Genomic DNA, 27,332 nt, shown 5'->3' with positions numbered 1-27,332 from the left:
CACTAAACACCTACCGAGGACTAACTTAGCTCTCCAATGGACCACATATTTCTTCCTTTTTTTATACCAAGACAGAAGGTCATCTTCCTTCTCTCCATCTCTGATCTCTTCATCCTCTTTGTTCTCCCTCAAAAATGGCTGTTCACTCTGAATTAGAGGCCAATAAGTAAGCCCTACAGGTACTGAAGTAATATCTGAGAGGTATATGCAGTCACAACAACACTTGTGACCTCACAGAAGGATTTAGGGCTCTCCAGGGTACAAGAGATTTTTCAGGCCTGGCCTAATAATGATGACTGAGAACCGCCAGGGCCTACCTGCTGAACAGCTTTCCTTACATTGGCCAGCTTCAAGAGAGCCCTTTCCAGGAGAGTCTCCTGTGACACAGTGGAAAACTTTACATACTCCATCTCTCTAAATCTAGAGACTTTTCTTTTCTTCATTAGTTGTTACATGCTCTGAATGGACAAAGTTGGTCAGGAGCTAAGCATGGGTAGAAAATATTTAGGAACATAGAGTATATGACATTCTTCTAGATAATATTTTTATTCCCAGGTTCATTGCTGTGACATTCAGTTAAATTTTCTAGGTTTTCTCTGTTTCCCAACGGGCAGTATTTTCCTTATAGCTCATTAATTTATTGAATATTTTATTACACAAATGTTATCATGTTCTTGTTTTCTTCTCTTGCTTAGTGCTGAAAAAAGGTGATACCCAATACTGTATTAGAACAATTATTACACAGTACACCTAAGGAAAACAAATTATTCTCAGGGCCAACATAACCTCATAAGTAAGCAATTTGATTTTACAGAGAAATGGCTAAGTATTGTATTATATATCTTCGAAAGTACTCTTATAAGAATCTTTAAAAAAACAAAAATCTAAACATCTGTATAAAAATGTCATATCTGCTTTAAATGATCAGAATGCACATCTGTGATCAGCAATCCTTATAAAATACTATGAGGAAGCTGAGTGTAAATCTGGATCAGAAATGAGTCATCAACAGTCCAGCCTCTGTGACAGTCACACCATTAGCCTGTGGCACCATTGTACTTGATCCCTGATCTTAAAAGGTCCCAGCTTTTCTGAACTTCAAACTATTCCATAAATTGTTTTTTACATCAGAGTCAGTAGTGAAATCATCGTAGCCAGCTTCACGAACAATTTTATTTTTCCAAATGCTTTTTAAGGATTGTGGTCGTCACTGACCATTCTACATTACCTTGGGCAATGATGGAAGCACTGATCTGCCCCAGAGGCAATCCCTAAAAGACCTTAAGCACTGTTATTGCAAATGCCAATGGTGCTGCCCTCTGAGTGGTGGGAAGCTCCATGAGGATTTTCGTGCACTTCTTAGAATAAGAGTGATATGAATGCAATAACCGACACTCTGCATGAAGTCCTCATTGGATTCATGACTCACCAAGGTCCAACAAGACTGTGTTGAAAAGTGGCCCATACCCCAAGAGTTCTAAAACTCTGTGCCATTCCTCCTTCACAGGCCTTGGCAATACTCCATGCCAGAACCAAATTTGAACCATGCTCTTATCCTGGATAGAATTTGAAATACTATACTGAGTACGGAGAGTGGGCAGCCTTACATTGTCCTTAGCTTTAATGGAATTGCTTTACGTTTCTTTCCATTTAGATTGATGTTGGGTAATTGCCTGCAAATGGACACAAGAAACAAGATGCTGTAGCCATTCTAACTTCCAGCAAATCAGACTTTCTTCCAAACGTAATCAAAAGAGAAGGGGAAGGACACTTCATATCCATCAGAGGAAAAGTCCGCCAAAATGGCATCTCGATTCTGGATGTCTATATGCCAAAAACAAAAGCAGCAACATATGTGAGAGAAATATTGCTGAAGCTTAAAAATCACATTGAAAATCACACATTAAAAGTGGGGGACATCAATGTCTCACTCTCACCAAGGGCAGGCCATTGAGACAGATACCAAAAAAAAAATGATCTAACTAACACAGGTTCAATTAAATTGACCTCATTGATATCTACAGTATGGTTCACATGAACACAAAAGTACAAGCTCTCTTTTCAGTACCTCATGGAACCTTACCTAAACTGACCATGTTCTCCCACTCTAAACAAGCCACAGCAGATCAGAAAGACTGCACTAACCATTGGATTTTCTCAGATCACCATGCATTAAAACTGGACTTCAACAATAAGAAATAGTGTACAAATTCATTGAAATTCAATAGTTCCCAACTGAAGAACCACCAGTTCAGAGAAGATCTGAAAAACAAAAAGGGTTCCTAGAATTTAATGAAAATGAAGGCACAGCTTCTCCAAACTTGAGGGATGTAAGAAAAGCAGTGCTAAGAGGAACATGCATATGCAGCATGTGGCACTTTCATAAAGAAACTGTAGAGACTCCAAACTAACAACTTCCCAGCACACCCTAAATCTCTAAAATAAAAAGAAGCAAATACATATTAAAGGAGGAGACAGCAAGAAATGATCAGCCTCGGGGTGAAAGTGATCCATCAGAAACAAAGAGAATACAAAGATACAAAAAACAAGAGCTGGTTCCTTGGGAACGTCAACCCGACAGACAAACCCTCAGACAGATAATATAATAGGTGGAGAGACAGCATCCAAATAACAAAATCAGAACTGAACAGGGAGCCATATCAATGGACAATGATGAAAGTCACAGAATCGTTAGGTCTCACTTCAAATACCTGCTGTCTCCAAAATTAGAAGCTCTGCAAGAAGTGGATGATTGTGTAGACTGATTACCCTGACAACAGGTAAACTCAGGTAAGATACACTATGTAAATAGCTCTACAACAGCTAAAGAGACAAAAACAGTAATTAAGTTTCCCCACTTAAAGAGCCCCAGGGCCAGATTGTTTGAGTGCAGACTCCTACCAGATTTTCAAAGAATTCTCAACATACTCCAAAAAACAGAAACAGGAGGAAAACGCCAAACTGATTCCATGACACCACTGTTGCCCTAACACCTAAATCACAAACAACTCAACAAAGAAAGAATTTCCCTTACGAACATTGGTGGAAAAGGTACTAGGTTGAAAATAATATCCAAGGGCATATCAAAACTGCCATTTAGTGCCATCATATAGGCTTCCTCCTGTGGTTACAGGAGTGGATGAATCTAAGAAAACCCATTAAAGTGATCCACCATATACGCAAATTGTACTGAAAAAAAAATACTCTGCCCTCAGCATCTCCCATTAACGTGTGAGCTCCACTTGGAGTTAACTTTGTGGAAGTTGCATGCCATGCAATACATGTGTATATATATATATGTATTATGTATATATATATATATATATATATATATATATATATATATATGTGTGTGTGTGTGTATATGTGTGTATGTATACATTTATAAAATATTATTATAACAAATTAATATATTAAATTGATATATACTAACATTATAATACTATAATTAATATGTTATATTAACAAATTAAATTGTTATATATCAACATTAGAATAATATACAATAAATATTAATATACTATATTAATATATTAAATAATAATATTATAATAATTAATAAATATACATATATTATAATAATACATTAAATTATTCTGCTAATATATTGATAAAATATAATTAGTATTAATATATTATGTTAGTTATTAAATTATTATATAGTAATAATACCATACCTCTCTTACCCTCTTCTGCCTCTCTACCTAACCACACCGTCAACCCTCCAGTATCAACTTTCCCCTCTGGCTCCCTGTCATAGGTTCTAGCATTTACTGAACAGGTAAAATGGTCAGAAGGTTCATATGCAATCTCCTTAATCCATGATAGAGATCTAGTCAGGGGCAACCTCCTTTGAGGAAGCAGATAAATATCAGGTTACAAATACTATTTACTGGGGGAAGATCAAATCCGAATAATTACTTTGGATATCTCTCCAGTAGATTGTGAGGAAATGGGGAATATTCTTCCTAAAGACCAACCTATACTACTCCTGGACTCATATCTGAAAAGACCTCTGCCATACTGCAAGGACATGTGCTCCTTAAGGTTCCTAACTGCTTTCTTCATAATGAGCAGAAAATAGAAATAACCCAGAAGCTACTCAACCAAAGAATGGCTACAGAAAATGTGGTTCATTTACACCATGGAATACTACGCAGCTATGAAAAATAAGGGCATTGTGAAGCTGCGGTGAAGTAGATGGAATGAGAAAGTATTGTTCTGAATGAGGTAACTGAGACCCAAAATAACATGTACTTACTCTCTTAAAAAGGGTATTAGCTATAAAGTACAATATTCACACACTACGATCTACGGAACCAAAGAGGCTAAACATGAAGAAAGACCCAAGAAAAATTCTTGAATTTCACTCAGAAGAAGGAATAAAATTATGAGAGGAGGCAGATGGAAGGAAAGGATTGAGTGGCTGAGGGGATGGGAAGGGAAATGGGGTTTTAGAATCATTTCTTGGGTAAGACGGGCAAGAGGGACAGAGGGCCAAGAGAATAAACTGATTCAGTGACTGTCCAGGGTGGGTGCTATCTCTATGATTTGCCTGCAATCTGGGATGGGTGAGGCTACCCTGGCGTCCATGAGGGTGATTTAGCTGAGACTCGTAGCAGTGGGGATACAGATACTATAATGGTCACATTCTGTAGACACAGGGGATCAAAGGTGTAAGGATAAGGACCCTAACCACCCCCAAAATTTTGACCCAGAAATTGAACTCTCTATAAGAAAGACAGGGAGAGATGGAAGAGGAAATGAGGGAATGACCATAGGATAAGTGGCCGGATGTGAGACTTATCCTATGGGCAAATGGCAAACACTGACATTATTAATAGTCCTTTCTTATATTTGAGACAGGAGGGTAGCATTATTGTCCTCGGCAAGGCTCCGACGAGCAGCCTACTGATACAGATGCACAGACGCACGGCCAAATATCGGATGGAGCTCAGTAGTCTCAGTGAAGAGCTGAGGGAAGGACTGAGAGAGGCAGAGGAGTACAATGGTCTTCACCTGGGTTCACTAAACCGGTCGCCAGTATGTGGATCCTGTTCTCCTATCCGGGAAGCGTTTTCAGGACCTGGTGGGAGACGATGAATCTAGTCCTGTAGAGACTTGATGTGCAAGAGGATGGGGTGCACCCAGAGGGGGCCAGAGAAGAACTGGGAGGATAAGGGGAGGTACTGTAAATGGTGGGACCCTGGAGGAGTGTGGTGAGAGGGCAGCATTCAGAATGTTATCTGGTGAATATATATAACCATTCTAACAAGGGGTGAAGGCATGACATCAAGGGTACCGGGGCATGACATTTTAGGGGTGGGGCATGACATCATAGGGGTGGGTGAATGACACCATAGTGGTCGAGGCATGACATCATGAAGCTTAAGAGAAAATAGATGAAACTAGAAAAAAAAGCATCCCAAGAGGGAACTGAGACCTAGAGACACAAACATGGCAAGAGTTTACCTATCCATGGTATCGGCTGTGAGACAAATCATATTGTATCTACAATCCACAAATGCAGAGAGGACACAGGAAAGGAGAAAGCCGGTGAGGGGAATAGCATCGACCTCTCTGAAAGGAAAACTGGAACAGATTCTGTGGGTGAGTGAGGGCAACAGAGGACAGGAGCAAAGGGTCTGTGCGGAAAATGGAGGGATAGCGCGCTGCAGAGAGAACCGGCCAGAATTAGGGGACATACTGGTTAATGCAGAAACTCGATGGATGCACTGGTTAATCCATGGCATCTAGAGGGCAACCTTCCGGGGATTTCATCTTATAGAGAATGCAGAGTCCGAACCTTCAATCCTTTGAAATCAAGCAAGTGGAACCTCAGGGTTGAGGATGGGGCACATTCAGTGGAGTCGGTTTCTGAGGAGGTCAAGTGGAGATCCTTGAACAACAGACCGATGCAGGGACAGAGATTATTAAAGTCAGGCAAATTAGGCCTTCCTGGTACCTTAAGCCTCCATCGATGTAAATGCACCCGAAAACCCCTTCCTGCTCTCCAAGATTTGTGTAGCCCTTGTTCAACCTGAGTAATATATATGCACACAGCACGTCCCTGAATATCTTCTAACGGAGTTGTGACACTGAGTACCTTGGAGCAACACCCAACTCACTTGCAGGCAGACCAAGATTCTGTTGACCGACTGGTTCCTGGGGCCACTTCGTCCTTTTGCATCTGGACACTTTAGGAGGGATATATCAGAGATTGTGAGTGTGTGTGTTTGTGTGTGTGTGTGTGTGTGTGTGTGTGTAAGTGTGTGTCTGTCTGTCTGTCTGTCTGTGTGTCTGTGTTTGTGTCTGTATTTTTATGTGTGTAAGTGTTTGGATGTGTGTGTGTGTGTGTGTGCGCGCTCTGTGTGTATATGTGTGTGTATGTGTGTGTAGGTGTGTCTGTATGTGTGTGTGTTCATGTGGGTGTGTTTCTTATATGGTATTTATGAACATAGGTCAAGGGGAGGTAAAACAGTCCCCAGCATACAAATAGAGCTGCAAAACTTATTCTCTCAAAGGTAATCTCTGTGATTTCTCATATTCCACAAATGGATTAAGTCCTGTCCCTTCTCCATACGAGACTTTAATACCTTCACCAGCTGCCAAAGCAGGGCAGAGAGCTATGTCCACTTACAAAGACAGTCAAAGATGTCCCCCTTCTCCACCACAGTGCCTTATGGAATCTGCTTCGGATAATATGAGATTGAAAACTGATTCTGCTGACAAAGGAGATTTCAGAACTTCCCTATAAAACCAAGAGAACATTCAAAGTCCTCCACTATTAAAAATGGCATAAATAATCACTTGTGGTTCAAGGGGGACAAAATGCAATCACAATTCTCCAAGTGAACCTCATAACACACATAAAATCCCAAGTGGAGACAAAAGTTTCTGGATGTACACCATTAGATCAAGAACCATTTCCAGTTTCTGAGGGGCTCTTGAGAGTTCCACTCACATACAAGATGTGGTAGAAAATACTGAGTCCACCCAAGTAACTCTTATGCCTTGGGCACATAAAAAATGTGATCTATCACCCTCACCATCTCCCCCAGTACTTCCAATGTCCCTGTACAACAGAGAATTATTCAAATATCCTCTAGGACCCAAAAGGACCCTCCTGACATGTCATCAGTCCCAAAAGTGCCAAATGTATCACAACACACAATGAGCCATGCAGACTCCATATTTATACAATGTGCAGAGAAGATAAAACATCCCCTACCTCCTCAGGGGACTCAGGGTCATTCTGTCCTGAAAGGAGAGGCTCCAGAATTTTCCACATATACATCAGAGATGCTAGAATTTCCCAAAAGCAGGATTCTCTGAGTAGTACTCTATCTCATAAAGAGACTGTGGTAGAAGAAACATCTACAAAAGGAGTTCTACCCACAACCACATCTTTCAAATTGGCTTTTGGATGTGACATATGTACAAAAGATGTTCTAGGACATATTCCATCTGTAGAGAAGTTTATGGATCCAACCATATGTGAATGAGGAATGGGGGAACATGTTATGCACCACCAGTTTCTGTAGCATCCTCGACATCTGAGGAAACAGATTCCTTGGATTCCATTTATGCAAAAGAATACATACAATCTCGGCAAATTTCACAGGAGGATATAGGAACTTCGTTATCTCCTCAAGATCAGCCATCTTCCCCAACTACAGAAGATGCTACACACTCTTCCAAATATGTACAAATGGTTGTCAGTCCTTCTTTATACCCACAAGCAGAGCCAGAACATCTGCCAAATATCTCAAAGGCTCTGGATTATACCCTATCATCTTAAAGGGCTTTGGAAATCTTTTGCTTATCAATCAGGCTAGGGAACCTGACACTTCTATTTGAAAGTCTGTTTTCACTTCTACAGCAGAAGAAATTTTTCTTGGAAAATCCACAATTACACAACAATATCTAGAAACATTCTTATCTGCTAATGAGGTTCTCAGACCTCTCACAAATGTCCATGATGCTCTAGGATAGGTAACATCTTCCGAGGTAGCTCTAATACCTTCCTCCCATTCTGATGTCACAATGTGGAATTCTACACATATACAGGGTATATTAAGACCTTCCTCATCTGAGAAGGATATCTTAGGATCTACTGCATCTGAACAGCATGCTTTACAACTATCCCCATCTACCCAAGTAGATTTATTTCACATGACCACTCTGGGGAGAAATAGTCGACATTCTCCCTCTACCAAAATGGACCACAGGCATCCAGTTTCTAGAAACAAAGAGTTAAGATTTGATCCTTCTGATAGAATCTTGAGAAATTTCTCCTCTAAGGAAGACAGTTTCAACCTTCCCCCTTCTGCCAAAAGGGATCTTATGCCATCTTCTGCTGCCAAAGAGACACCAAAACCTACAACTACTCCTCAGGTGAGTCCCACAACTCCATCTGTCCAAAGGGCATTGGCATTTTCCTAAAGGGAAATGTGGCAAGTTGCCAATCATTACAAGGGCATGCTGGATATTCCATATCATCCAAAGATGCTCAAGTAACTCCTCCTTCTACCAAAAAGGTATGTCCAGGGTTTCAGGGAATTACTTCACCCCTCTCTAGGGCTCCAGAAAGTGTTCTCCATGCTCAAAGTGATTTGTCATTGTGCAAATTAGACTTCAAAAATAAAAACCTTTTTTATATTTCCATAGGTTGAATGAATATCCACATCAAAAAAAAATCATTTACACCTTATGCCATTAGTCCAAGTATATCACAAAAATTCCATTTCTTCTAAAACGTCTAAAAATCAATCTGGGTCTAGCACTCTTCCTGAGAAACATTTACCATCAGTCATAAAATCCCCAGGACGATCAGAATCTAAAAAGGTGTATCTAGAAACTTAACCATCTGCCCAAAGGTCTATAGGATGTTCAGCAACTTTTCCAAGAGCTCGGTACACCTAGAGAACAAAAGAACTAAAGCCATCTTCCCAGGGTATTTTCCCAAGACCCATATATTTCTTCTTTTATTTTATACCAAGAAAGAAGGCCAGGTTCCTTCTCCACATCTCTAATCTCTTCATCCTATTTCTTCTCCCTCACAAATGGCTCTTTACTCTGAATTAGAGGCCAATTAGTAAACCATAGATATAAGGAAGGAATATCTGAGAGGCAGGTGCTGTCAAGACGACACTTGTGACGTCAAAGAAGAAGCTAGGACTCTCCAGGATACAAGAGGTATTTCAGGCATGGCCTAATGATGTTGTAACTGAGTACTGCCATGGCCTAGCAGCTGAACAGCTTTACTTACATTGACCAGATTCAAGGGTGCCCTTTCCAATAGTGTCTCCTGTGACACAGTAGAAACCTTTATATGCTACGTCTCTCTAAAGCTACAGACTTTTCTCTGCTTCATTAGTGGTTACTTGCTATTAATGGAGAAAGTTAGTCAGGGGCTTGTCATGGGTAGAAAAGATCTAGGAACTCGGAGAGAAGGAGATTCTTCTGGAGATTAATTTTATTCCCAGGACCAATCCCATTACATAAAGTTCAATACCCTAGGTGTTCTCTGTTTCCCAGGTGCCAGTATTTTCCCTACAGACCTTTAATTGAATGAATATTGTGCTACATTTTTTTGATTGTATATATTCATTTATAGGGGATATTATATATGTTTCTGCATGTGTACTCAAAATTTCATTTCTCCAATTTCATTTTTTGCAATGAATTTGGGTAAAAATTGGGCCAAGCTATTGAGTGAATATAACAGTGTAAATATTGTGTACCTCCTTCAAATTATGAACTCCCAAATCCTTATTTTATCCATAAATTACCAGACATGAGTTAAGCAAAGGACAAAATGGACTATAGAATGTGGTTTTGCTGTTCTCTAATATCGACCTGCCTGTGTTCCCAGGGCAAGACTTGAGGGTTTTGGATGTTTTACCATGATTCTTTTTTCAGGCCAAACATCAGTTTCTGGGTGATGGTCAGCAAGAAGAATGGCTTGAGATCAAGTGAAACCTCATTTTCCATAGGTTATAAGAACAGGAGGGAGTCTATTTGGCATTGTCATTTGTGGATCACATATTCTTGACCTAGTTACACAGAATCCAATTAAATATTCCATCAAAATTCTTAGTAGTAGGAGCCACCAAGAGTATATATATATATATATATATATATATATATATATATATATATATATAAAATCAGGCAGCAAAACTAGATATGATTGTTGAAGCTAAGAAGAGTATGCTGCCAGGAACTGGATATAGATCTTTCTTTAGAGACACAGCTAGAGCATGTCAAATACAGAAGTGAATGGTAGTGGCAAACCAGAGAACTGAAAATGGATCTCATGTTTGCAGATGCTGAGAAATGATTACAAGAGCTGAATGGACTTTCAACCCCATAAGAACACCAATTCAATTAACCAGAGCTTTCTGGTACTAAACCAATATTCAAAGACCGTGTATGAACAGGCCTATGGCTCCAACTGCATAGGTAGCAGGGGATGGCCTTGTTGGGCCCCAATGGAAGGAGAAGCCCTTTCTCCTCCCTAGTTTGCCTCCAAGTTCAAGGGAATGTCAAGGTGCAGTAAGGGGGTTATAGAAGAAGGTTAGTGGGACTGTTTAGGGATCTCATTGACAGGAACTTGGAATAGGAAATAACATTTGAAATGTAAATATAAAAATATCCAATTAGAAAAAGCAAGAAAAATTGCTAAAAAATAAAAAAAAAATGAGAAAAAAAAGAAAAGTTAACTGCCAGCTAATCACACCTATTGACTCAGAAATCTAAAGGGTCACTGTCAGGGAATGGTAATCTGAGTAATACTAGTGGAAAGACTGAGGTGATGAAGTCTCAAGTAGAAGCACTTCTCTCTCCCAGGTATCAGTGTCTGACCCAAAATGCACTATAGGAATCCTAAGCAAGGAGTAGTTTACTCTGAGCTGAGGACACAATACTTGTGCTTTCCCTTCTTCCAGAGGACCTTTCTCTTCTGGGAAAAATTATACAAGTCATGAGGTCTCAGGAAACAACTGGGCCCTTTCCAACCACTGGCTTTTGGAATAAAGAAATTAATGATATAAACTCTCTGACTTCAAGGAACCATAACAATCAGTGATTTCCAGATGTTTCTGTGAGGCTCTCAGTTCCTGATTCCCATATGTTGAAGGCTCAGATAAAGGATATCTCTTCAGCAAACCCACTCAAACCCTAAACAGGGGTCACTGAGCTTTCCAATGGACCAAGTATTTCTTCCTTTTTTATTCAAATACAAAAGGCCAACTTCTTTCTCCCCATCACTGTTCTCTTTACCCTCTTTCTTCTCACACCCAAATGGCTATTTACACTGAATTACATGCAATTACTAAACCCTAGAGTTACTGAATGAATACCTGAGAGACAGATGCAGTCAGGACAAAACTTGTGATATCACAGATAAGACTAGAGCTCTCCAGGATACAAGAGACTTTTCAGGCAGGGCCTAATGATGATGTCACTGAGAGCTGCCATGGTCTGCCTGCTAAACAGCTTTCCTTACATTGAACAGATTTGAGAGTGCCTTTTTCAGGAATGTCTCTTTATGTACTCCATCTCTCTAAAGCTAGAGACTTCTCTTGGCTTCATCAGTGGTTACATGGTCTGAATGGAGAAAGTTAGTCAGAGGCTTGGCATGGGTAGAAAAGATCTAGGAACATGGAGCGGAGGAGATTCTTTTGGATAATAATTTCATTCCCAGGTAAATTCCTGTGACATACACTTCAATTCCTAGGTTCTCTCTGTTTCTCAAAGGCAAGTATTTTCCCTACAGACCTTCAATTGATGAAATATTTTATTAATATTTTTTCTACAATCCTTGAGAGGGGACATTATATATATTCCTGAATGTGTACTCAAAAATTTTTTTTTCCAATTCAATTTTTTGCAATGATTATGGCAAAAAGGGGCCTAGGTACAGAGTGAGTATAACACTGTAAATATTGTGTACCTACTTCAAATAGTAAACTCCCAAATCCTTATTTTTTTCAAAAATTTTCAGACATCAGTAAAGCAAAGGACCACATGGAGTATAGAATTTGTTTCTCTAGACCTTTTTGATATCAGTAGTACAGTATCAACATTCCAGTGTCCCAGGGACAAATTTGAGGGTTTTGGATTCTTTTCCATGATTCTTTCTTCTGGCCAAACCAAAGATTCAGGAGGATGGGCAGGGAGAAGAATGAAGTCCAGGGAACCCTGAACTTCAGTAGGTTCATAAGAACAGGAGGGAGTCTATTTGGCATTTTAATTTATGAATTCTACATTCTTTTTTTTTCTTTTCCTTTTTTCGGAGCTGGGAACCAAACCCAGGGCCTTGGGCTTACTAGGCAAGCGCTCTTCCACTGAGCCAAATCCCCAACCTGGATTCTACATTCTTGATCTAGTTGAGCATAATCCATGTTAAAATTCCACCTTACTTCATCACTGCAGGAGCCATCAAAGTGTATGTATATATGTATATTCACCCACCAAAACTAAGCTTCTTGATGAAGCTAAGAAGTGTATTCTGACAGGAACCAGATATAGATCTTTCCTTAGAAAAAATACAGAAGTGAGTGCTAGTGCCAAACCGGTGAACTTAAAATGGACCTCTTGTTGGTAGATCTTGAGAAAGTATTACAAGCGGTGAAGGGGTTTTAACTGCATATGAACAACCATGCAAATGAGTCAGTGCTTTCTGATACTAAACCAATATTCAAAGTAGTTACATGGACAGAACTATGGCTGGAACTGCATGTGTGGCAGAGTATGTCCTTCTTAAGCATCAATGGAAGGACAACCCATTTGTTCTCCCTGGGTTAGACTCATAGTTCAATGGAACGTAAAGGGGCAGTAAGGGACATAATAGAACAAGAGCAGGAGCCTGGTTAGGGATGTTATGGGCAGGAAATTGGGAAAGGAAATTACATTTGAATATAAATATAGAAATATCCAGTTAATAATAAGGAATAAAATATGGTAAAAAAATAAAAATAAATGAAAGAAATTAAAGAAAAGAGCACAACCAACTAATAACACCTATTGACTCAGAAATCTAAAAAGTCACTGACAGGGAATGGTAGTCAGAGTAATACTAGTGAAAAGACGGGGACAATGAAGTATCTACTAGGATCACTTCTCTATCCCAGATAACAGGGTCAGACACAAACTGCACTAAATGAATCCAAATCATGGAGGAGTTTACTCTGAGCTGAGGACACAATACCTGTCTTTCCCTTCTTCCTTAGAAACTTTTTCTTCTGTGACAAAAAGAATAAGAGTCATGAGCTCTCAGGTAAACAGCTACAGCCTTCCTAACTCTTGGATTTTGTAAGAAATTAATGTAATAATCTCTCTGACATCCACGGAACATAACAAGCAGGGAAGTCCAGATGCCTCTGAGAGGCTCCCAACTCATGATACACATATGTGGAAGCCTCAGATCAAGGCTATCTCTTCAGCGAATCCACTCAACCCCTACACAGGACTCACCGACCTTTCCCATAGACCACATATTTCTTCCTGTTTTTATACAAAGACAGAAGGGCAGCTTCCTTCTCCCCATCTCTGATATCTTCTTCTTCTTTCTTCTCTCTCCCAAATGGCTCTTTACTCTGAATTAGAGGCCAATTAGTAAGTTCTGGAGGTACTGAAGGAATATCTGTGATTCAATTGCAGTCAGGACAACACTAGTGACATCACAAAAGAAGCTAGGTCTCTGCTGGATACAAGAAATTTTTCAGGGAGGTCCTAATTATGATATCACTGAGAATTGAAATGACCTACCTGCTGAAGTGCTTTATTTACATTGACCAGATTTGAGGGTGCACTTTACAGGATAGTCTCTTGTGACACCGAGAAAATCTTCACATACTACAATTCTTTAAAGCTAGAGACTTCTCTCTGCTTCAGTGGCTACATACTCTGAATGGAGAAAGTTAGTCAGGGTCTTGGCATAGGTAGAAAAGATCTAGGAACATGGAGTGGAGGAAATTCTTCTGGACAACAATTCTATTCCCAGGTATATTCCTGTGACATACAGTTCAATCTGCTAGGTTTTCTCTGTTTCCCAATGACCAGGATTTTCTCTGCAGATCATTAATTGAATGAAAATTGTATTACATTGTCTTATTGTAAATTCCTTGGTATAGGAATATATATATATATATATATATATATATATATATATATATATATATATATATATTCCTGAATGTGACCTTTAAAATTCTGCCTTTCAATTCATTTTTTTGCAATGATTTTGGAAACAAAGGGGGCCAGCTTTAGAGTGAATATAACAGTGTAAATATTGCACACTCTCTACAAATGATAAACTCCCAAATCCTTATTTTTTCCCGAAAATTACCAGACATGAGTAAAACAAAGGACAACATAGACTATAGAATGTGTTTCTGTAGTTCTATTAGATATCAGTTTCTAATATATACTTTATTGTGTTCCCACGGCCAGACTTGAGGGTTTTGGATGTTTTACCATGATTCGTTCTTCAGGCCAAACATAAGATTCAGGAGCATGGGCTGAGAGAGAAATGAGTGAGGTCCAGGTATACCTCAAAAAATTTAATATGATCATAAGAACAGGAGTGAGTCTATTTGGCATTGTCATTTGTTAAATCTACATTCTTAAGCTAATTGTGCAGTATCCATGTTAAAATCCATAACCTCCTAATTGTATAAGGCACCAAAGTATATATACAGTATATATATATATATATATATATATATATATATATATATATATATATATATACACACAGAGTAACAAATCTAGATAAGATAGATGAACCTAATAAGTGTATTCTTCCAGGAACCGGATATAAATCTTTCCTGAGAGACACAGCTAGAGCATGTCAAATACAAAAGTGAATGCCAGGGGCAAACCAGTGTTATAGTTTTGTCCTCAGATAGAATTATTCCCAAATTTCTGAGGAAACACAAGAGTGATTTTTAGAGTAGTGGACTCGCTTCCAATTCCACCAACAATTGAGGAAAGTTCCTCATTCTCCATATCCATACCAGCATCTGCTGTCACCTGAGTTTTTTTTTTTTTTTCTTAGCCATTTTGATTTTTGTAAGGTGGATCCTCAAGACCATTTTGATATTAATTTCCCTGATGACCTTGGATGTTGAACACTTATTTAGGTGTTTCTAAGCCATTCAACATTCCTCAATGGAGAATTCATTGTTAAGCTCTGTAACCACTGTTTTCTACTTTGGAGTTTTTTATTTTTATTAAAAAAACAAACATCATGTTCAATTTGTTTTTCTCAACAACTGTTTAGAATTGGATTTGGCCTTGATTGTGATTAGCCTAAGAGATAGTCACACCGATGAAAACAACTAATAATATTTGTGTGTTGGAAATACTTGGTGATTAAGAGCGTACTCTTCCAGGTGACCCAAGATGGATTCCCAGTACCCATGTCATGGACACATTACTGCCTCTAAATCTACCTCCAGTGGATCCAGTGCCTCTGGGTCCATTGTCACCTACACACAGAACATATTCATAAATATATGATACAGATAGAAATATGACAAGTAATTTTTAACTAACAAGAAAATTGTCTTTCCTTCTCTCAGAAGGTATCAAATTCATTTTTTACTGCATATATGTTTATCTTTCAAATATTTTCCTATTCCCCTATTTCCCATCCATGAACACCCTATCCCATGCCCCTCCTCCTGCTTCTATAAGGGTGATTCCCCTATCATCCACCCACTTCCTGCCTACATGCCCTGACATTTCCCTATCATAGTGGGTCAAGCCTTGGCAGGACTAAGGGCTTCTCCTCCTATTGATGCCCAACAATGCCATACTCTGCTTCCTATGAAGATGGAGACATTGGTGGGTCTATGTGACCCGCTTGGATGGTGGTTTAGACTCTGGGAGCTCTAGTTTGTTGCTATTGATGTTCTTATAGGTAAATGCATGGAAGTAGAAAATATCATCCTGAATGAGGTAACCCAATCACAGAAAAAATACACGTGGTATGCACTCACTGATAAGTGGATATTAGCCCAAAAGCTCTAATTATCCAAGATACATTTCACAGACCATTTGAAGCTAAAGAAGAATGACAATCAATATGCATATGATTCAGTCCTTATTAAAAGGGTGAAATATTCATAAGAAGGTATTACTGTCTTCTGAGAGGCACAGCCAGAGCCTCTCAAAGAGAGAGGTGAATGCTGGCTTCCAACCATTGACCTGAGAACAGGGTCCCAGTTGCAGGAATAAGAGAAAGGATTGAAGGAGATGAGGGAGCTTGAAACCTCATAAGAACAACAATACCAACAAACGAGAGCTCCCAGGGAGTAAACTACCATTCAAAGTGTACACATGGACAGACACAAGGCTCCAACTGCATATGTAGCATGGGTAGGCCTTGTTGGGCACCAATGGGAGGAGAATGTCTTGGCCCTACTATAGCTAGAACCCCAATGTAGGGGAATGACGGTGTTGACAAAAATCGGGGTGGTTGACAAGGGGGAACATTACTTAGAACTGCATGGGGAGGTATAAGAGTCTTATGACTGGAAAACTGGGAAAGTGAATGATATTGGAAATGTAAGAAAAAATATCTAATTTTAAAGAAAGGAAAAATAAAAATTTAACAAGCTGAACAGCCAAAGTGAGGATGCCTTATTCCCACTTTTAAGGGAGAAAAAAGGAAGCACAGGAGTGGAGAGTGAGGGACCTGAATGAGAAAGGAGACAGTGAGAGGAAGAGGGGAACATGGTCATGTATTGATGGGTAATGGGACTGAAGCCCTGACTACCAGCAGAATAAATGGTAACAGGCAACCTCAGAAGTTAACGTGTTGGAAGTGTTAGAATATTCCAGAGACCTGACAGGTAAGAGACTATCAGGACTCAGTGAAATGTCCAGAAGAGGGGAGAGGGTACTTGTAGAGACTACCTCCACTAGGAAGAGTGAGTGAGGAAAAAGGCTTCAATCCATAAATCAAAACTCTGACCCATATTTGTTCCTGTCTGAAAGACCTTCAGGGACAAAACCAGAGAAGAGCTTGAGGAAAAGGAATTTCGGTGACATGACATATCTGGGAACCAGAATAAGTAGAGGCCCCCAAAGCCTGACAATATTACTCATGCTTTGTCATGTTCACAAAACAGACCTGTCATGACTGCCTTCAAAAATACCCAACAAACAGCTGAGTGAGTCAGATGCAGACATTTACACTCAGCCATTGAACAGAAGCTGCTAACAACTGTGTTTGAACTAGGGAAAAACTGAAGGAAGCTGAGGAGTGGAGCAAACCTGTAGGAGGAGCAGCAGTGCTAACTAATCTGGACTTCAGTGATTTTTCAGACACTGAGCCACCAATGCGGAAGCATGCACCAGCTAATATGAAGCCCCTAAAACTGGAGTGCAGATTCTGGACACGACCAGAGAAGATGCAATTAACCCTCAAGAGACTTGATTCCCCAGGGAGTGGAGAGGTATGGTACACTGGGTGTGGATTGGGAGACAGCTTCACTCAGATGGGCCTGTGGCGAGTGGGTATGGGATGTAGGACAGTCAGAGTATGGGCTGGGAGAGGGATAATATCTGGATTGTAAAATTATATTAAATAAAGTTTAAAAAAAGAAAATTTAAACTTAAATAAATACTTTCTTCCCCAAATTCCTTTTTCCCCCTTGGTCATGGTGGTTCATAACAGCAATAGAAATTCTGTCTAAGACAGCATATTATGGACAAAAGTGTGCAAATCCTAATTAGAGAAGGATGACCTATCTGTGGAGTCAAGTTCCATAATCTGATTCAAACTTCATTATTCAGTTTTAGCAACCAACAGGGAATTTCTAAGACTACGTTTATTATCATGACATAGTGAAGACTTTTTAACCCAACCGTTACTGGATATGTGATATGCAGAAAGCAATCAAGATACTGAGAATACTAAAATGAGAGAATCTTGTTTAAACATTCTTGGAAGAAATTAAAATCATTTCTAATAGGTTACCACAAAGTGGGTGATGCTTCTGATTGTGGCCTGCTACCCATCACAATCCATATTCTCTTTTTTTTTTCCTTACAAAGAAAGGATAGATTAATTAAAAAGACTCTATATCTAGTGAAAGAGTTTGAATTTAATGTGAACTTAACTCCAAAGATATTACTGTTAGTATGGGAGTATTTTAATTACTGCGGTTAATCTAAAAATAAATTGTGAAAGAATGTCAATTGGAATTGCTTGGAAAAGTTGCTGTAGCTGGCAGATATTGTTTTACTTTAAGGAAGTTTTACCAAGCAGTGAATTTCATTTGTATATATCATGGTTGTGTCTACATCTACTGATGGAAATGAAATATTTAGATTACTTCTGAAACACCTGGGTAAAATTCCACTTACCAAAGGAAATGATTATTGAAGAAATGCAGCAATTGTCCTTCTGACTACTGATGGACTTTCTTCATGTACATTTGTATTAGCTTTTGGAAAAAGAAAGCAAAATTCATTTTTTAATTCCTCATATTAGCAAAAGTACTTTATAAAATTGTTCTTCTACTCTTATTTAAGGAGGTATTTATCTAATGTAAAACAAGTTTTAATAGATTTAAAGTATAGCTTTTGGGTTCTTTTTCATCTGTCTTACAAGAAATAAAATGCAGTTAGATTACTTTGCTTTTTAAAGTACCAAGGAGTACTAATGTATAATTCTGTTACATAGAAATATTGCATATACCATAGCCATCCTACTAAATTACTTTTGTTAATTTTGATTTTGCATTCCCTTGCAATTCAGAATAAGTATCTTATATTTTCTGGCATTTTAGCAATCAGGAATTCTCATTTGGTGAAATAACATGCTTTTGCATTTTTTTCTCAAAATATTTACAAATATATTTTGCAAAAATATATGTACTACAGTGTTTCCATTGTTCCAGTACATAATATCAAAATATAGTCTGTAAATATTAGGATCTACAGTGTTTTAGTTTTTCCATTATGATTTATAAAAGCCCATTTTTGAACATGTACATGGAAAGAATGCTTACTATATTTGAAAATAGCCCCTTTAAATTTACTAAGATCAAATCAGATAATGTGCTCTCTCTAAACTCACAGAAATGGGAGTACTGTTGTGACTAACAGAATTCATAAAGGTCACTTTATGAAACAGCACTTGTGGAGGGCCGTCCTCACATTCTCCATTGTAAGATGGTGCCGATATCCGGCAGGATGCACCTAATAAAAGGGCAATACGCAAGCGCCTGGTAAATTCCTCACTCAGGGGGACACGTATGCTGTGGTACGTCATCTGGCACATCTGGAAGCGACCAGCCAGAGAGTGACACATCCTAGGCGAGGATAGTTTCCTATATAAGGGATTGTCTTTCCCTCACTCGGGGTCTCCATATTGTAAGCTTGTGCTCTCGCTCTCAAGATGCATTAAAACTATTTCTGCAGAAGGATCCTTTGTGTCCTGCATCATTCTTGCTGGCAAGACATAGCGTGGGACATTTGGTGCCAGAAACCCGGGAAAAAGACCTCATCCGCACCTCCGGAGACCCCTTGGTAACAAGGAGGATTCAGAACTGCAGGTAAAAAAAATACGTTCAGAGAGGCATGCCTTTCTTGGATTTTGGTCTGGGGTTGTCGCCGCCTTGGGAAGGATTTGTTGAGGCTATGGTATTTGTTCTCGGAGCCACCCTACTCTTTCTTATTATTATGTACTGTTTTCACCGTTTCCGCTGCTAAAAGGACAGCAGCTGGAGGCACGTCTCAGTCTCTCGTAAATAAGTGAGCTTTGTGCAACTCCCCTTTACTGTTGGGGAGCAGGGACGTGATAGCACCGCCCGGGAAGTGCGCGTAAGACTCCCTTATATAAGAGAGTGGTGTGTCTGTTTCTACTCACGCCTTGTCAGATGGACGTAGATAAGCCACTGGGCGTTCTTGGTCCCTCATGGGATCCTCACAGTCTTTGATCACGGCTCTGGAAACGGTGCTAAAGCAGAGGGACATTAAAATTGGAGGAAGAACACTTAAAAACTTTGTGAAAGAAGTGGACAGGGTGGCTCCGTGGTTTGACTGCTCAGGCTCGTTTACAATTGCCTCATGGGACAAACTTGGAAGGGACCTAGACAGAAAATTGGCGGAGAAAGATTTTCGCCTAGGAACTAAAGCCATATGGAAACTAGTCAAAAATTGTTTAGCAGATGAAGTGTGAAAGGCAGCAGTTGTAGGAGGGCAGACCACACTCGAGATATTTTGAGAAAGTATGTCAGAAACTGAACGTAGTGAGAGATTAGACGCGCGTAAGAAAAAGGACGTCCTGAGAAAGAAAAAGAGCCCTCCCATTAAGTCCGCGGATAAGGGAGTGTTAAAGCTTTCAGATTCCGGCACTTCCCTCTCTACACAGCAACCGGGAGGGGGAGCCAGCATATACCCCGTGAAAGAGCTAGAAGCGCTGAACCTCGACAGTTCTGATAGCTCTGAGAATGGAATCTTAGATTCAGAGGAGGAGGCTGAGTTAGATGAGGAAGCAGCTAGATATGAGGAAGAGAAATATCACCCCGAGGAACAAAAGAAAGGTAATAAAAAGCTTCTGCAGCGGCTGTCACCAACTGCACCCCCTCCGTATGAGGCATGCTCTTGCACATTCTCTTTAGTCCCAGATAGGGTGAAAAGAAAGCTGCGGATGACATTCCCGGTCTTTGAAACCCAGGAGGGTGAGCGGGTTCATGCCCCAGTCGAATATAACCAAATAAAAGAGCTGGCGGAGTCTGTCAGAAAGTACGGAGTTACAGGCAATTTCAACCTAACCATTCTTGAAAGGTTGGCCCTAAATTATTTGACACCCGCCGATTGGCAGATGATTGCAAAAGCGACCCTTGTGAACATGGGCCAATATATGGAATGGAAAGCGCTTTGGTATGAGGCAGCTAAAACACAGGCCAGAGCTAATGCCACGGCGTTAACGCCTGAGAAGCGAGAATGGACGTTTGAACTCTTGACAGGACAGGGTTGCTTCCCAGCGGACCAAACTAATTACCATTGGGGTGCTTATATTCAAGTCTCCAGCTCGGCCATTAAGGCCTGGAAGGCAATCACTAGGAAAGGTGGGGCCGATAATCAACTTACTCGTATCATCCAGGGACCTCAGGAACCGTTCTCAGACTTCGTAGCCAGAATGACAGAAACTGCTGGAGGAATATTTGGAGCAAGCAGCACCGCTCATAGAACAGCTCGTTTACGAGCAAGCCACCCAGGAATGCCGGGCGGCTATAGCACCCAGAAAAAACAAAGGATTACAGGACAGGCTCAGAGTCTGAAGAGAACTCGGCGGGCCTCTTACTAACGCAGGCTTGGCGGCCGCCATTCTCCAGTCCCGGCAATGCCTCCTTAAAGGGACAGATACAAGATCATGTTTTTGATGTGGAAAAATTGGCCATTTAAAAAGAGACTGTAGGATAACCAAGGGAGACAGGAGGCCTGCAACTATCTGTGCCCGATGTGGCAAGGGCTACCATAGGCCTGACCAGTGCCGCTCAGTGAGGGTTATTAAGGTTAAACTTCTCCCTCCCTTGGAAGCTCAGCCTAATGAGATGTCAAAAAACGGATCGTTGGGCCCCCGGTCCCAGGGCCCTCAAAGATATGGGAACTGCTTTCAGAAAGCCATGACCCTGACAGAGGAGACTCCCCAAGAGTTGACACAAAATTGGACCTGTGGGCCGCCTCCGACTTCTTTCTAATGCCCCAGATGGGCATTCAGCCAATTCCTGCTCAGACTGTGGGGCCTTTGCCCCCAGGAACCATAGACCTTGTCCTTGGGAGAGGATCTCTCGCCCTACAAGGACTGATAGTCCATCCAGGCCTTGTTGAAGCTCAGCACTCTCTTGATATTCAGATTCTTTGTTCAAGTCCCGATGGGTTTTTTTTTTTTCTCCATAAGTCAAGGAGATAGAATAGCACAGTTATTACTCCTTCCGTGCTCCCAAACCACAATACAGGACACCAAGGGGCCGGTGGGGTCCACTAGTAATGATTTGGCATATTTGGTGGTTCATCTTAACAACCGCCCAAAATTGAGCTTAGAAATTAATGGAAAGAAATTTGAAGGCATTCTGGATACTGGGGCTGATAAAAGTATAATTTCCTCAAAATGGTGGCCTCAATCATGGCCTACCATAAGATCTTCTCACTCGCTACAAGGCTTAGGCTACCAGTCGTGCCCTAAAATCAGCTCTTCCACTCTAACTTGGACGACTGTAGATGGCCGACAGGGACAATTTGTTCCCTATGTACTTCCCCTACCTGTTAATCTTTGGGGGAGAGATGTTATGCAGACCATGGGACTAACTTTATCTAATGAATACCCCCCACAAGAGGCCCACATGATGTCAAGGATGGGCTATAAGGAAGGGAAAGGCCTAGGACGATTAGAACAGGGCTGTCTCACGCCCATTGAACCAGTCACAAACCCCCATAAACAAGGCCTGGGTTTTTCCTAGGTGCCATTGAGGGTTCTATGCCCATAACCTGGCTTACGGAGGAAGCTATATGGGCTCCTCAATGGCATCTATCCTCTGAAAAATTAGAGGCTGCCACTAAATTGGTTAATGAACAATTGCAGCTTGGTCATTTAGAACCGTCCATTTCACCATGGAATACTCCTATTTTTGTGATAAAGAAAAAATCAGGAAAATGGAGACGTCTCCATGATTTGAGAGCCATTAATGCACAGATGTGTTTATTTGGCTCGATCCAACGAGGCCTACCCTTACTCTCTGCCTTACCTAAGCAATGGAAGATAATAATTATAGACATTAAAGATTGTTTCTTTTCCATCCCCCTGTGTCCACAGGACAGACAGAGGTTTGCATTTACTATACCAGCTACTAATCATCTTGAACCTGATAAGAGATTTCAGTGGAAGGTCCTACCTCAAGGCATGGCCAATAGCCCCACTATTTGTCAGCTATATGTGCAACAAGCCCTTGAACCTATAAGGAAGCAATTTCCATCTTTGCTTCTGGCTCATTACATGGATGACATTTTAATATGTGATAAAGATTTAACAACCTTACAGACCTCATATCCCATCTTAATCAAAACATTGGGACGATGGGGACTACAAGTCGCTGTAGAAAAGGTTCAAATTGCAGAAATTGGTTCATTTCTGAGATCGGTCATTTATCCTGAAAAAATAGTTCCCCAGAAATTAGAGATTCGCAGAGATCATTTCCATACCTTAAATGATTTCCAAAAGTTATTGGGGGATATAAATTGGCTGAGACCATTTTTAAAGATTTCCTCTGCTGAGTTGAAGCCCTTATTTGATATTTTGGAAGGGGACTCTCATATCTCCTCTCCGAGAGCATTGACCCCAGCCCCAAACCGGGCCTTACAAGTTGTAGAAAAGGCCTTACAGGATGCTCAATTGCAGCGCATTGATGAAACCAAACCTTTTGATTTGTGCGTTTTCAAAACTATGCAATTACCAACTGCTGTCTTGTGGCAGAATGGGCCTTTATTATGGATCCATCCCAATGCATCTCCTACTAAGATTATTGACTGGTATCCCGATGCAGTCGCTCAGCTTGCACTCTGCGGGTTGAAGGCAGCTCTTGCTCATTTTGGGATATAACCCAAAACTTTGATAGTACCATATACATCCATTCAGGTTCAAACATTAGCTGCTACCTCAAATGCTTGGGCAGTGTTAGTTACTTCCTTTGCTGGACAGATAGATATTCATTATCCTAAACACCCCCTATTATGTTTTGCTAGATCACAACCTGTTGTTTTCCCTCATGTCACATCCCACAGACCGTTAAAAGAAGGGATAACAGTGTATACGGATGGGTCAAAAACAGGGGTGGGAGCATATGTGGTAAATTCCCAATTGTTCTCACGACAATATTTTGAAACCTCACCCCAAGTGGTAGAATGCCTAGTGGTTATGGAGGTCCTTGAAAAATTCCAGATGCCTCTAAATATTGTTTCAGATTCCTCCTATGTGGTCAATGCTGTTAATATCCTTGAAACCGCCGGCGTAATTAAGACAACTAGCAAGGTAGCAGAGATTTTCCAAAAAATCCAAATTATTTTAATAAATAGGAGATTCCCTGTATATATTACTCATATACGGGCCCATCCTGGACTCCCTGGTCCAATGAGTTCAGGGAATGATTTGGCTGAATAAGCCACAAAAATGATAGCTGTGGCCCTGGCCTCTCCTCTAGAGGCCGCTAAAACTTTTCATGGCAATTTCCATGTTACCTCGGAAACTTTACGCCGCTGCTTCTCTATAACTAGAAAAGAGACACGTGATATAGTCACCCAATGCCAACAGTGCTGCCAGTTCCTCCCAGTTCCTCACATCGAGGTCAACCGGAGAGGACAGCCATTGCAAATCTGGCAAATGGATGTTACTCATAATTCTACTTTTGGAAAATTACAGTATGTGCATGTATCTATAGATACATGTTCTGGCATTCTACATGCCACCCCACTTACAGGAGAAAAAACAACACATGTCATTCAGCACTGTCTTGAAGCATGGAGTGCTTGGGGAAAGCCAAGATGTGTAAAAACTGACAATGGCCCTGCCTATACATCTCAAAAATTCCGTCAGTTTTGTGCTCAGATGCAAGTTACCCATCTGACGGGCCTGCCCTACAACCCTCAAGGACAGGGAATCATAGAGCGCACTCATCGGATGCTCAAATCATATTTAATAAAACAAAGAGGGGGAATTATGATAGAACTCCCCCCAACACCCCAAGTGGCCCCTGCTTTGGCCCTTTTTACCTTAATTTTTTTAAATCATGATGAAGCTGGGCAGACAGCGGCTGAGCGACATTGCTCAGAGCCCAAAAGGACAAAAGAATTAGTTAAATGGAAGGATGTTTTGACAAACGAATGGAAGGGCCCGGATCCTGTTTTGATAAGATCCAGGGGAGCTGTTTGTGTTTTTCCACAGGATAATGAAAATCCACTTTGGGTTCCGGGACGACTTACTTGGAATATCAAGACAGAGGACCAAGAAGATGACAACTCTGGTGATCCTCATGCTGATCCAGGGAGTGCCAATAAAAGTGCAGAGCGAACTACGGTGGGGAATAATGTCAACCTTCCCCCTCCCGATGCTGGTGATGTATAATGCCCAAGTGTTTCCACGTTTCTTTACTACCAACAAAGAATTGGGACTAGCCTATTTACCACTAGATTCCCAAATAGAGCAAGTAAAAAAAAATAGGATTATTCCCCTTAAGGTCAGCCTTTGTTTTGGCATATTCAACAAAATATCTTCTGATCTTCCTTGCATTATGTCGAGTAATCAATCTTCTGCTTGGTTAAGGGAGGCCACATGGGGAGCTGGTGAGGAAGACATTGTGGCTAATGCCACAGTTCTGTATGGTTGGTGGCCTTATATTAACTCCTCCACCTGCCCTCTGCATCAACCAAAGTTGGCACCCTTTTGTAGAGGGACCCTGGATGAAAAACTTACTTTGCCGTGGACTGGTTGCCAGTCCCGGGACTCTGCCTGGGCAGTCCAGAATTTTTTCTCCTTCTCCCCTGATTTGGGAGGCAGAGTGAACTTCAACACCATTGGTCCTAGATGGTCCAATAATAATCCCTTTGATCAATGGATGCTTTGTGGCGTTAATGGTAGCTGTACTGATCTTACACCCATGGCAATGCTACTTGGAGGAAAGGGTGAAAAGGGACGGTTATCATTTTCCTGGACGGGGAATATCCACCCTTCAGCCTCTGTCTGGATAGCTACTCGTATAAAATATAAACCTTACTGGAGCACGGGGTTTAACCCTGCTCCAGTTTGTGTCTGGCCGCCATTTGTGTGGATTATAAGTAATGCCACTGAAGTTTCTAAATTGAATTGTACAGATGGTTCATGTTTTTATGCCCTGTGTTGGGATGCTAGCCAATATCCCATAGCGGTAGTTACCCATATGCCTCGCTTTATCCCGGTCCCTGTTGAGACTCCGGGGACCCTGACCTTATTTAGAGGAAAGAGATATTTTGGCATTTCTGCAATCATTGTTGGCATTATTGCTACAACGGCAGTTGCTGCCTCAGTTACTGCTTCGGCATTGGATTTGTCAAACACAGTACAGACAACCCAAACTATCAATGATTTATCGGCTACCATCTCAGTGGCTCTGGACAGACAGGCCTCGGCTAATACTCAGATACAAGGAGGCCTCATGCTTGTTAACCAACGTATAGATCTGGTCCAAGAGCAACTAGACATCCTATGGCAACTGGCCCAGCTTGGCTGTGAACTAAAGCTCCCCGGCCTTTGTGTCACGTCTATACAGTATGAACAATTTACCAAAGCTGCCAATTTGTCTAAAACCCTTTCACAGCATTTGTTACAGAACTGAACCTCGGATTTTGAACAGATGCTCAGGGAATTGAGAGCAGCCATCATTCAAGTAAACTCTACCCGACTCGATATGTCTTTGACAGAAGGATTGTCATCCTGGATCACCTCAGCAGTCTCTTATTTTAAGGAATGGGTGGGGGTGGGACTTTTTGGAGCAGTCCTCTGCTGCGGATTAGTGTTACTCCTCTGGTTGCTTTGCAAGTTAAGATTTCAAACAAAGAGGGACAAAATTGTGATCGCCCAGGCGCTTATAGCCCTTGAACAAGGAGAGTCAGCCGATATTTGGTTAACCATGCTTAAGCAATAGGTCGCCGGCTGGACAGCTCTTGCACTCCTAGAACCTCGGTTCATTGCACAGGATTAGAGTGTCCGGCTTGAGCAGCCCATGAGGGATGACGAGCCTAGCATTGCACAGGGAAGCTCTACCAAACATGTTCCCTGGAAGGCATGTCATATTACATGAGGGTATCTGCCCCAGTTTTCTCTCCCTCGAAAAAATGGCAGTACGACGGGTCAGGAGTGCCCTGGGTCTCAACAACGGCTTAAGGGTATCTCTCTTGTACAGGTTCGCCAACTTTGTGCGAGGATATGACCTCTGCCTTCACCCTTCTATTTATGGGTGTCCTATTTGCTTAAAAACAGATAAGGGGAAATGTGGAGGGCTGTCCTCACATTCTCCATTGTAAGATGGCGACGATATCCGGCAGGATGCACCTAATAAAAGGGCAATATGCAAGCGACTGGTAAATTCCTCACTCAGGGGGACACGTATGCTGTGGTACGTCATCTGGCACATCTGGCAGCGACCAGCCAGAGAGTGACACATCCTAGGAGAGGATAGTTTCCTATATAAGGGATTGTCTTTCCCTCACTCGGGGTCTCCGTATTGTAAGCTTGTGCTCTCGCTCTCAAGATGCATTAAAACTATTTCTGCAGAAGG

At 41.0% G+C, this 27,332-nt stretch overlaps 1 protein-coding gene across 1 annotated transcript; it reads left to right on the top strand.

Moving 5' to 3' along the window:
* The first annotated feature begins 17,191 nt into the window (after window positions 1–17,191).
* On the top strand, window positions 17,192–27,332 carry LOC120099615 (igE-binding protein-like). The gene is made up of 3 exons (XM_087601391.1): window positions 17,192–17,474; window positions 19,447–19,580; window positions 24,965–27,332. The coding sequence occupies exons 1-3, from the start codon at window positions 17,358–17,360 to the stop codon at window positions 26,388–26,390; spliced, it is 1,677 nt and encodes a 558-aa protein (XP_087457517.1). The 5' UTR covers window positions 17,192–17,357; the 3' UTR covers window positions 26,391–27,332.

The sequence above is a fragment of the Rattus norvegicus genome, chromosome Y (genome assembly GCF_021556685.1).
Source record: "Rattus norvegicus strain SHRSP/BbbUtx chromosome Y, alternate assembly SHRSP_T2T, whole genome shotgun sequence".
Classification (NCBI taxonomy): Eukaryota; Metazoa; Chordata; class Mammalia; order Rodentia; family Muridae; genus Rattus; species Rattus norvegicus.
This window is presented reverse-complemented; position numbering and strand designations above follow the sequence as displayed.

Coding starts and splice junctions, on each gene's coding strand:
- LOC120099615 (XM_087601391.1), top strand. CDS start 17,358: ATGCGGAAGCATGCACCAGCTAATATGAAGCCCCTAAAACTGGAGTGC. Junction 17,475..19,446: donor ATTCCCCAGGGAGTGGAGAG/GTATGGTACACT, acceptor CTATTTCTGCAG/AAGGATCCTTTGTGTCCTGC. Junction 19,581..24,964: donor AGGAGGATTCAGAACTGCAG/GTAAAAAAAATA, acceptor GTTTTTCCACAG/GATAATGAAAATCCACTTTG.